We start from the raw sequence: 12,930 nt of genomic DNA, 5'->3' as shown, positions 1-12,930 counted from the left end.
GAACCTTCCCTTAATCTCATCATGTAGAATTAGCAGATGTACAGCAATACTGAAGTATTAATTACCTGTTCTACTAAGGATTCTCGTTCATCAAGGAGTTTTTTCAGTCTAACATCTGAAAGAGAAAAAAGGAGACTTCAATGCTGATTTAGCTGAGTTACACATTTCAGTGCATTTATCAAAGAAAGAATTGTTAAGGTTAGTGAAGTAATGATGAAGGTAGTTATGCACGTACCACAGGAAATGAGGTCACAGACAGGACTGGGAGGGGGTTTCAGCCAAGGGAAGTTATGTCATTCTCACAGAGCATGCTTGTCACTTCAGTAGCAGCACCCAGCTGCATGCAAAGAGGCTAATCTTCTACTTTAGGTTAGCATGCAAGAACTCTAGGGTCAAACATAACTGCAACACAAAAAATCTCACAAATCTTTACAGTTTAACAACATTAGGAAGAGAAATTATGAATACCTGCAATCATAACTAGATCACATTCTTAACATTTTAAAATCTTAACCATTACTTTGCTAACTAAACAGCTTGGTTACATTTTTTCCATTATAGTTATTACACATTAAACAGGCAAATCTTTTGTTTCATTAAGAAGTGTCTGGTAAAGAGCTGTCTCCACGTAGTCCCTCAGATGCCCATACTCCAGGATGCTCGTAAATTGGGAGGTTGTTGGGTCATGCAACTTCCTGGGCTTGATCTGACCTTAGAAGCAATATGGATCATCACTCAAGCTCACACAAGTAGAATAGCTCACAATAAATTTAAAAAAAATGTGGAGAACAGGAAGTTGAAATATGAGCAAAGCAAAGAGAAATGCATACATTTTAGCAGGTCCTGTAATGCTTTATGCAAGAATGACCTTATTATACATCAACATAGACCTTTATAAATGAAAAAGATACATTGAAGCACAAGAATCAAAAACATTCCCTCGAGAGGGACAGATTTGACTCTGGATATTTTCCTTTCTAGTTGTTCAACGTTTTGTGTTAGAGCAGAACACGTATATTAACTTAGGCTTCCTTAACATGCAGCCATTTACGAAGAGCCAAATCTACTGATGCTGAGCACTCAACTAGTCACTTAACGAAACTCCAGTTTGTGGCCTATTGGAGTTGCTTAACTACTGAAATGTGAAAGTCACCTAGGAAAAAAAGGTCCTTCAAAAACGTCATTTGCAAAAACAAAAGTAGAGTTGCATAAATCACTAATTATATCTTTAAAAATATATTCTGAGACTAACACTATATTTTTTATCCCTTGAACGAACTATGAAAACAGGTTAGTTTATTTTCTTTTAAATATTATACATGCCATAGAACAATAAACGACCTTTTCCATGTTAACATACTATTCTTATCACAGGAAATAACTTTATCTGATACCAATGTATAGTACGTGGAGAAAACATCAACTTTAATGGAAGTCACAAATATGGCAGTCTAATACAAATTCACGATAAAGTGAGAGCTCCTCACTCTGTATGCATATGATTTCTGTTACAGAAGTAATTCTAGAGTGTGAAATTGCACCTTCACCTGTGGGGTCTGATGCAGTGCAACAGCACAATTTTCAAGTGATTTGAATATTAAGCAGCATAATAAGTCAATTTATCAAAGCATTGATCATTTTGAATTTCCCCATGCCCTATCCAATTCTTGGGAATTTTAAGTATACCCATTGTTATAGTACCAAGGCATCAATATGAAAAGCCAATTTCATAAAATCTCATGGGAAAAACAAAACCTAGAAAACATTACATTTAAAACAGTTGCAGAAATTCCTGCAAAATAAGAAAAATTCATGTGTAAATACTTGGATGACTTGAGAAGAGGAACACGGCTAACAAAATGAAAAGAAACAAAACCAAGGTTAACAATAAGAAGTTGTTAAAGGAACATAAACGGTGAAAGGAGATATAAAGGTTCATAGCTTGAGCTGGGGCTAGGTGTCCAAGATCAGAAGATTACCAAGAAAACAAGCTGCTAAAGAGAGGAGAGAAGAATGAGGCCTACTGTAGGACAAAATCTGTAGTTAAATGGGGAGCTAGCACAAACTCATAGAAGAAACCTGAGCACCAAACAGTCCCTTTATTTCTGGAAACTAAATTAACTATGTAGACAAAGATACACTAGCACACTAGCACAAAATATGTCCTTCATGTATAAATATATTCCCAGTGTCCAGAATGGAAGCTCATTGTTAGCTAAGAATGTTAACAGATGAAACTATAATAGTACTTTAAAAGGGTGGGGATGGGCGAGACTTACCATGGTCCACCTAAAGCCACTCTACCTATTTGTCTGTTGTATCCCATGATAAGAAGTTGAACTACAATAATTAAATTCCTGTTTAATTCAAAGGTAAATGATGGTGGTTTAACTTAACTTCCTACAGGATAGGAATGGAGAGATAAAACAGGTATACCAGATCAGCTGACAAGTGCTCAGTAAGCCCTCCCCCTGTGCTATAATTATTAATCTGCCCCCACTATTATGGATCAGTTAAGGCTGGTATTTGCATTTACAAAGCAAATTTTGACCTCACCTCTTCTCCCTAGAATCCCCCTTCCCCAGAAAGAACATATTCCTTTGTATCCTAATCAACTATAGAAGTCCTGGTGTGAGAAGGGAGGAAGGGCAAGAGAAATGACTCACAGGTTCAACTAAGCCTTTTCTGTGAGTGTAGCAGACAATCCGTAGAGTACAGTCTCTTCCCACACTTGGTCACCCAAGGAAAGCAGAGCCCAGTTGGTGCTTCTGCCAGATCATTTTTATTATCTATCGCATTCTGAAATTGGAAAAGATGATATTCCACCAGACCAAAAACCTGAGTCACAACTTGTACGCAAATTCTACTGTATTTTTAGGCAAATAATCAGGCCCTCATTTTCAAGACTAGTGTTGGAAAGAAGAGTGATGAGAGTTAGTTATGTAGAATTTGAAAATATCTTCGCTACTACTAGGTCCTGAACTGTTTGGCCAATGTTTTTGGAGGTGTCCAAAGGCTAGCTCTGAACCCTTAAAAGCCTCATGAAAAAAATACATATATCCTTGATGTATGAGCTACATTATTGTCGTTTATTTTGTGCCATGAATTCTTGCATTTACTGAAAGATGACTCTGTCTTGCTTTTGCTGAATGAAAAACCTAGATAAGATTATTGTCGGTTACAGCTGCTATCAGGAATTCAACTCTCCAGAGCTAAAAGCATCTTCTTTGACCTAAAGAACAGCACTCTGTGCTGCTCTCTGTCTTATTTTTTTTAAAAGTGTTCAAGGAGGACATAACACTAAGCAGTGGGTTAAAATTGCACAAGCAGAGAATGGATAAAGGAAACAAAGGGCAGAGCCCTGGTTTTATCTCAGTTAATTTCAAAGTTCTAGTTTAGAATCCAATACTGATGAAAATTCCAAAAAAACATTGGTTTGTCACTTCATTCAAAATGAAGATGATTTAACCTAGATCTTTTTATTATATACTAGCTATGGACTCCAGAGATATCATGCCAAAGAAACTTATATTCAGGTGCATACTTTCCAAACTGCATTATATATTACAAACACCTGATGTTGACACATTGTTTCTCTATTTAAGTAGTAATCAGCAAAAGTTGTACTATTTCTCTAAAAATCTGGAAGATAAGTAATTAACATTTTTTTTCTGTTAACAACCTAGTTCTTTGATTTGCCTGCATGGAACCCCGCTCATATTGTGCACATAACCCAAGATAGCATACAAAATGAGGGGAAATGCACTTAATCAAGTGCCCAAAGGACTCAGCCATGGGTGTTTGATAGATGTATCAGCATAAACCAAGCTACACTGATGTCTGGATACTGACAGCTGAAGCTGCAACAAATCTGAAAAGTAGAGGAGACCTAAATTTGGAACAAAACAAAATGACCAAGCTACTGAATGAACCAGTGTACCTTTCTCTGGCCCTGCACTAAATGTTCTGAACAGTTCATTGAGTTCTACACAAGTTCTAAGGAGAGCGTGAAGAAGTAGTGCTGGTATGTCTCAGTAGTCCAAGTATAAATTCTATTTCCAACCATAAAATCCTTCTTAAATTATGGACAGATATGGAAACCATATTTATTTGTGCAACATTACATTGGAGAGTCAGGCAAGGAACAATTTCTATCCTAGTTAAAGGGTATAATACAGTAAGGGGTATTTTTAAGATCTACAGCATACCCAGCTAATATTCTTATGGTTACATCCTAATATTGACATATTTGTACTAAGTTTTTATGATCGCATATTTTCATAGACATTGTGCAGAATCTACTGTTAGTGTCAAGAAAGCAGCTCTGGAAAAAGGTTTAAAAATGACATTCATACAATATCATATTAGCATTCTTAAATATGAAGGCCCATATTTCTTAGCAGAATGAAATCATATCAATTCTATCACCAGTGAAGAGCATGGAGACAGGTCTATCAGTAAGAAAAAAAGTACATTAATATTTCAAGATATTAAGATGTATATAAAGCAGATGGAGTTATTTTTGTGCAATGTCTATAACAAAATAGACTTTTAGAACAGTATCAAATGAGATCCTTATTTACACAGGTTTGTAAGTAGTGCTCTGGACAAGCATAATAAAGTATAAAATATGTTTATTTCAATTATATACAGCTCAGTACATTTGTGATATACATATGAAATATTTCAACATATCTGTAAGTTATTAAGTTTGTAACAGCAATACAAGAAATATTTTATGACCTGCAAAAACTTTAGTTCGGATTCCCTTTTATTTTTCATTACTTAAATGAAGTTTAAAAGAATGTTTCATTATGCAAAAAACACATTTCCTCTCATCTGGTTTAAAATAGTCACATAAGAAATTACTGAAGATTTGGTAATATCTCAATTGTTTATATTTCCAGTATCAAATCAAAAGCAACATTATTTTTCACAAGACTCAGTGCTTGGTATATAGGAGATAATACACAAAGAGCAACAGCAGTTATCTTTGGTGTGATGCTTTTCAATAAAAATTAAGACATTCAAGAGGATTAAGACATTCATAATTTCCTTCATTCTGGCAAGAAAGGAGGAAAAAGTACTTCCAGAGATAAGAAAACATTCTTTCAGAATAGTATTTTGCAAAAATATGCAACAAGGAAATACAATTTAAACTTTCTTGTAGGAAAATAGTATCATAATATACCTAATTAACTAAATGTACTTGATAGAAAGTATGAAAACACATCACAGTGTGCACTGAGAAAACTTCCCTAGAAAAAGATAAGAACGCCCCTGTTAAAACATGGGGTCAAAGGCTTATTCTGGTGCAAAGTGCCTAGACTAAGTAAGCATATACATACTTACTCCTTTCAGCAGACTAACAACTGTGGAGACATTTATGCTTTAAATTCTTAAACTGTATATTGCTCTTTCAAAGTGTATAAACTAATATATTTTGGCAGTTCATCTATAAACTATATGCTATACTTTGGAATGTGCCCATATTAAAATAATACACAGTGAAATTATACTTTTTGTATTAGCAATGATAGTTGGTTCCTGAACTGAAGCATTCACAAATAAATGTGGTAACAATAACCATGGTGCTGCATACCTTATATTGCTTTATGTTCAGCAAAGCAACATTTAATTGTACTGTTTGTTGTCTTTGCATCCAAGACCTATAGCTTGTTTAAAACTAGTCTAGAAAGTAAGAACAATTGCTAAATATTTTTTTGGAAGATATCGGCCTTACATTTTAACAAGTTGGTCTGAAAAGTTGATTTATGATGCTTACTTGGTGATAAACATGAAACCTGAGAGAAATTAGAAAACAAAATCTGAGTATACGATATCTGGTGGTGATACATGACAGTAAATTGGATGGAACTCGCATCTATGAACTGACAATTATTATGATGAAACAACCACAAAACAAAAACATCATCGTTCCTAAAGTCTGAATTACTGTGCATGGTGCATTATTTTGTACTGGAACTGATCCAAGAGCAGTTAATTTATTTAGGTCCTAGATTATGAACTCATGATATTATACAATCTTCTTTAGATTTACCCTTACCCCTTTTAATACCTGTGATATCTTCTTTACTTTCAACACTGGTAGTGCCCAAGCTTTCCAACTCTTTATCTAATAAAGGGTTACTGGTTATTTTTTCCGTATTATCGGTGTCTAACACTTTAGTTTTGTCCTCCACCACATCACATGTTTTCTTTGCAGTTTCAGATCTGGATGCATTTGATTCTTCAGATTCCTCTCCTTTTTCTTGGATATCTGCATTGTCTTCAGTCAACAAGCCTTCCTTCTCTGTTTTGTATACACTGCCTTGATGAGCTTCTTCCTTTCCACCTTCTCCTGTTTTGATAGGTTCTGTGACAATTTCCTTTGCTTTAACATCTTCCAGCTTCTGTGCATCAACCTTCTCTGCATCCTTCCTTTCACTAGTTTCTAATTCCTGATTTGATTGAAAGATGAATGTTTCACCCTTATCTTCCACTCCTTCCTCTTGACCCTCTACCTCATTAACTTGTCCTTTAAGCTTCTTATCTAACTGACTTTCCTGTCTATTGAGGCAACTTGATTCCCCCTCAGCTTCTGGAATGATTTCCTGCATCTCGTTTTGCTGTTCTGTTCTATTATTTTTGTCCTCCTCACTTCCCTGACCCTCCCAGTTTTTATCCGTCTCTTCACTAATAGATTCACACATATCATCTGACCTTGTATTCTGCTCTTCCATTTCTTTTATGTTGCCACCAACTTCTTCAGTATGTTGCTGTGATTGTTTTGTGGCTTCCTGCAAAACATTATTTGTACTCGCAGAGGGAAATGTTTCAAGCTGCTGGTCTGCAGGCCCTGGCTTCTTGCTGTTTTCCTCCATTCCATTTTTCACCTCAATAATTACACTAATATTTTCAGGAGATTCCTGTGCAGCTGCTGCTTCTTGTTTAGCTACTCCCTGCATTTTACTTTCCAAAACATTATCTATTATTGTGCCACATATTATGTCTTCACTATATTCAAGTGTTTGGACTTCTACCTGTGTGTTCTTACCCTCCACCTGTTCAGTACTATTATCTTCAAATTCCTGAGATTCATACCATACTTCAGTATCTTCTGCCCCTTGAATTTTTTCATCACTGTGACTAGGGTCTATAATACTTTCTTGGGGTTGTTCTTTGTTCATGGGACCTTGATCTTGCTCTGTTTTATGTGATTCAGATTCTTTTACCTCTGTAATACAGTCTATAGATTCCACAGATCTTTCAAGTTGTACCTCTTTGTTTTCAGAATCTGAATCCAATTTGCCCACTAACACTTCCTGTTGTCCTGGCCTCTGCTTCATATTCATTCCATTCTCTGCCGCACTTACCATACTTTGTTCTTCTCCTGCTAATAGCAGATCATTCTCTGAAAGAAGTGACAGAGCTGGTGTTTCATCTACTTTTTGTTCCTTTGCAATATTATCTGGCACTACCTCGGTGTCACATGACACTTCTTCCTCCTCTTCTACAGATTTTATTTCTTGGCTTTCCAGATTCTGGACTGTATCGGTTTTATTTTCTTCTTCCTCTCTACCACTCTCTACATTATCAATTTTTCTGTCAATGCACTCTTCACCTTCATCACTCATAACCTCATTTTTAGGGCTTTCTTCTGCTTGATCCTGTCTTTCAACTTGAGCTTCCACACATGGCCCTTCAATAGCTGAACCTATGATTACAATTTCAGGTAGTTCAGACTGATCAGAAACCAATGCATGGCTGCTTGCCACTAAATCAAGAACTTCCTGAGTTGCTTCACTACCTTCTTTTTGGCTAGTTATAAACTCCCCCTGTTTTTCTTTCTGCTGCTGTGCAATTCCTTCAAATTCCTGTCTCTCTAAGTTACAACACCCTGCTTGGGAAGCCTTAATATCCTGACTCTGCAGTGTACCCATTTCCAGATTCTGATTAGTCCTCTCATTTAAGTCACTACCATGTTCACTTTCCAAACTAATGGGCTGCTGGATTTCTATGCTACTACCTGCATCACTATTTTCAGAGGAAGATACATTTCCTAATACATGTTCTCTATAGCATTCAGTTTGTTCCTCCAGTCCACTATTCATTAATATTACTGTTGAGGTGACATCAGTATCTTCAGTGGCTTTCTCTCTCTCTGTATTTTCATCAGTATGCAAGGTCTTTATCTCCGTATACTCCTTTACAATTTCCTGCTCCTCAGACTCCTCCTTGTGTTGCTCATGCTCAGTATTCTGCAAGATTTCCTTTTTCCCCACATTCTCCAAAATCTCATTTTTCATCTCCACTTCATTGGTTCTGCCTAAAAGACCATTGAGAAAGTTGAAGGGACTACACCAGGGGCGATTACTCAACTTTTTAAAACAAGGTAGCACTTACCTCCACACTTAGAACCCAAAAGAAAGAATGAATCAGAGAATCGGTTAATAAAAGATCAGTTTTTGCCAATTGCGTGAGGCAAAGCGGCAATTGTATTAGTAAGTTTTCTGATCAGTGAAATCCACCACCCTCTCAAAAGCAAGATTTTTTATCTGGTGTTGGCTTTGTGTTTTTGCAAGTTAAAGATTCTGCTACAGTTGAAGCTGTGAAGTACAACTTTCATAAATGAGAGGTACTTTGTTTCAAGCAGTGCAATTAACAGTAACACTTGCAGATTTAAGATTATGACAAGGACAGAAATTTTTCTACTTGTTTTTTTTTTTTTAAACCCTGACACTTCTCTGTAATTGCAAAAGTGCATGGTTTGACAATATAGCCACCAAGTAATTTACCTAATACTCAACAATATTTTATACCTATTGCCCTCAAAGATATTATGTGTAACAGACATTATGAAAGGTCTATTCTGATTGGCAGGCAAATTCTCCAACTATGTGGACATTTAACAACCAATAACAGTTAAAACTGTATTTGGTGCTCCTTATAGTCACTGCATCCACGCAAGGGAACACGTCTTCCCCCCTCCCCAACTTGTACATAGGAGCAAAAGGAGGAGGTATTGTACAAAGCTCTTAATTAGAGCTGTTAGCTTATGTTACATCTATTTCCACAGAACCAGAATACTGGAGGGAGAGGGGACCAGTACAGGCTGGCAAAGAAACAGGTGGTTTCCCAGACCCAATTTACAAAGTACTCTTACCTAGATTTTGGGGTGCAGACAAAAGTGCAGCTCCCTGCTGTAAGTGAGAATGCTTTGTAGGAAGTAGTGAGTTACAACTCCCTGGAACAAACAGAAGTTCACTGTTGGTTCCAGGGCAGAAGAGAATCTAGCTGCTGGCTAGAAGGCTGCAGCCAGTTTCCCCTAGCAACTGGCCTCTCCTCTCTTCTAGCTTGTCCCTATTTTCAGAATGGGAGGGGGGGGATGGAGCAGAGGGAGCTCATTCTAGGGTTCCCCAGCCAGCACTGGAGGGTGAGTGTATTGGAGTCCCCAGCCCCACCTCATTGGGGGGGGGGGCCTCCACTCCCTCTCCCCGCCCCATTCTGAAAACAGCAATTAGCTGGCAGACAGAAGTTACAGAAGACACTGTTTTGAAATGTCTTCATCTGACCAATCATGCAATGAGGGCTCAGATTTTCATCTAATCAACCATTTTTGAAGCTGTCTGCAGCTGTGCACTTGTGTTTGGTCATGACTATAAACTGCTTTCTGTGGCCAGATCCAGCACAAGTTATCACTTCTTGTCTGCACCCTTTGTTGTTAGGAACCATTTTTATCAAATGGAGCAAGTGGGGGAAAAAAAAAAAAAACCAAACCCACTACACCAAGAGTAAAACAATTCCCACTTCAAGATTTAGTAGTTGACTACCTGTTGCAATTTGCCAGTCCTTCAACTTAGAAATACAAAATTAAATATTTCCTCCTCTTTCCTGAGTGTAATAGAAAGGTAAACAGCTACTGTTCATATTAATGCAACTGTGTTGTATAATCACAAAGTCAGAATCTGTGCCAATCAGATTCCTCCTTCCCTATGTATTCATACATAATATATCTGCCCTGTACTCAACAATATGCAAGAATGCTACAGTCTTTAACAATGTGAACTGCATCATTATGCTAGCAATACAGTAATATTGGATATGTAGAATTTAGATATAGTGTATGAAAGTGGGTTTTGCAACAGTGTACTAGACCATTGCTCAACAGACATTTATGGTTCTCAAATGTTAGTTAGAAAATTTTTACATTCGATTTACAAATATGGAATTCAAATGCTCTTATCCTGTTTCTCTGAGTTCCCTGTTTTTAAAACAAAACAAAAACAAAAGCAAAACTATAAGTATTGAAGTCTTTCTGGATTCAAGACTTAAATGTTAAAAAAAATACTTCTACTGACTTTGTGAGTATTTGTTTCATTTTCCTTTGTTACCCTGGGCTTGGGAATAAAGACATTTATATTAAAAAGTCTCCTTTTGTAAGTATAGAAGAAAACTGCATGATATGTTTCAAGTGATTATGACTTTTAAGCAGAAAAATGCATAGGGAGTGATTCAACAAGTAGCATGCTGCGTGATTGGTTAATTGTCTGAAAAATAAACACAATATCCAAGCAAAAAAGGTGAAGGTGATCAAATGGATGGAAAAGTTGAGCAAAATGTGAACACATACCTAGGGTCCCATCCCCAGATGTGTTTAGCACCTGAGTTGTGCCTTGATTAATCTTGGAAGAATCTGAGTGTCCTTCATTATCAAAAGCATCTGAAGTTTCTCCATTGGTAGCTACTTCTGAGTCCGGGATTATTCCATGTTTCTGTGGATAAGGGAAGGATATTTGAAAGTTTGGTGTACAGAAATACAATACAAATGGTAGAGCATTCTTGTACCTTAAAATTTTAAACAGAGGCTGCATTAACAAAAGCTTCCCAAAACTGACTGGTTCAGTAAAATTCGTTGAAACAGTTAGAACAGAGCAGGGTAGAATATATAAAATGCTTCCAAGATCAATATCTCTGGAATAATAAATTCCCAATTTTCTATTTTAGCACAAGAACAGAACTGATCAGATTTTTTTTTTTAATGCATCTCTGTTGTCCAGCATCTGAAACATTCCTTAGACAACAGGTTTTAAACAGAAGTAACCTCTGAGCCCTTAAACTTACATGACAGCATACTGGAAATTCCTAGTTATCTCTTACAGGAGGAACAGCTGGTGAACAGATACTTGAGATGAATAAGAGCAACATCAGTATACAGCTCTTACTGGGATTACAGAGCTGGAACTAGCTTTTCTGCTATGGGCACCAGGAGACATTGATTACAAAATTTCTTTACAAGAGGTTCTTCTCTTCTTACTGCATACCTTCAATTGTTCCTTCAGCATAACCACCTCCACTCTAAGGCCATCTCGCTCACTCCTTATGGAATCAAAGAACTCTTTCTGCCTTTCTAACGCCTGAGTTTTTACAGCACAAACACAGAGAAGGCAGGAAGACAAGAAGGGAGAAGAGACAAGTGAACAAGTAAAGGCAATATAAAGCAGGTTAACAATAAGAATGAGCAGGCTTTAGATGTTCAGAAATTAATGGAGCTGACATGCAGGGAGAAAATAAAGGAAAATGAACTGATTAAAGAGCTAAATGCTCTTATAAATGCAGATGTATCAAATTTAAGAAATGCCTGGCTAAATTCAAGATTTCAAGCTTATGAGATCATACTTAAGACTTGGTTCTCAGTCTCCAACCCTAATTTTTCAATAGCTAGTCATAACATAAAGCAGCTAAAGACATATTTTCATTTATGACCAGATTTCTAGTTTTATCAGGTAAATCCTTATTTCCATGTCACATTTGTGTGGAGTATTATATTTGTATTAAAATACAAAAGAGATTTTTAAAAAGCTGACATGACATCTCTTAATAGCTTCCCTGGAATTCTTATATTCTATCATAGATGTAAGTAACATGGATACTTCTGACAAGTTACTCAACAGAACAGCTTCTTTTGAGTTTTAGGATGCCTCTTGTGCATATTTTACTACTGTGTATAACAAGCATAATGAATTCATGAAATTATGTTAGCAGTGGTGAATGCTAGCTTTTCTACATTTTATTTAAAATTATCAGAAATTACTACTGAACATCATCAAGGACAAATAACTTGCAAGTCCTCCCCCATGCGAACTCTCTCTGAGAAATGAGTTTTTCACTGCTCATCCCCAATTACACAACATAATTTACGGTTTCACTTCTGCAGAAAAGTAACATTTAATAGGCCTGTGCAAGGCAGCAAGCATTCACTTCGGATTCAGCTGATTCAGAAGGGCAGTGATTCGATTTGGAGATTCGAATCACTTTCCTCACTGGATTCAGCCGAATCAGATCTGAAGATTTGGCCATAGACTAAACAGACAGCAGTCCTCACCACGCTGGACACAGCCGCGTCCAGCTGGTAAGTCCGTTGTGGTGGGCAGAGGCGGGAGGGAGAGACTGGAGATGGGACAAACTGCCCAGCCCAGGCTGGGGGGCACACGATATGGGTATGGCAGTGCTCGGAGCAGGGGCTATGCCATGCTACCACTTGCCTAGCTGAGGCAGGGGGCAGGATGCGGGTGCAGCTCATTCTGGGCGGAAGGGGACAAGCAGCAGCAGAGCATAGCCCACTGCTTGCCCAGCCACAGCAGGAGGGTGCAGGATGTGAGCATTGCCACCGATTGCCCAGCCGGGGCAGCTGGGGGGGTGGGATGCAGGCGTGGCAGCACTGGACATGTGGGCTATGCCCCACTGCTGCTTGCCCAGGCAAGGCGGGGGGAGGCACAAGATTACGTGCCTGCATCCTGCCCTCCCCCCTGCCCCAGCTGGGCAAGCAGCAGTAGGGCATAGCCCCTGCTCACAGCACTGATGCAGGCGTGGCAGTGATGGGAGTAGGGGCTATGCCCTGCTGCCACCTGCCCAGCCAGGGCAGGGGGA

General features: G+C 37.9%; 1 protein-coding gene across 40 annotated transcripts in view; it reads right to left on the bottom strand.

The window, feature by feature from the left end:
- Nucleotides 1-12,930, bottom strand: part of LRRFIP1 (LRR binding FLII interacting protein 1) — a 105,231-nt gene that overhangs the window by 8,247 nt on the left and 84,054 nt on the right. For 30 of the 40 annotated variants that reach the window (XM_025213918.1, XM_025213914.1, XM_025213912.1 and 27 more), the window contains 3 exons: nucleotides 11,325-11,417; nucleotides 10,634-10,775; nucleotides 4,618-8,329 (listed from right to left, as the gene is read on the bottom strand). In XM_025213918.1, coding sequence (XP_025069703.1) covers nucleotides 6,030-8,329; nucleotides 10,634-10,775; nucleotides 11,325-11,417 — 2,535 coding nt within the window. In that variant the 3' untranslated portion in view covers nucleotides 4,618-6,029. Of the gene's footprint in view, nucleotides 1-65; nucleotides 116-4,617; nucleotides 8,330-10,633; nucleotides 10,776-11,324; nucleotides 11,418-12,930 lie in introns of those variants that run through there. The other 10 variants (XR_003095982.1, XM_025213944.1, XM_025213941.1 and 7 more) reach the window with 3 other exon arrangements.

The sequence above is a fragment of the Alligator sinensis genome, unplaced genomic scaffold, assembly GCF_000455745.1.
Source record: "Alligator sinensis unplaced genomic scaffold, ASM45574v1 scaffold1003_1, whole genome shotgun sequence".
NCBI lineage: Eukaryota > Metazoa > Chordata > Crocodylia > Alligatoridae > Alligator > Alligator sinensis.
Note: the sequence above shows the minus strand (reverse complement) of the source record. Positions and strands in the feature narration are given on the sequence as shown.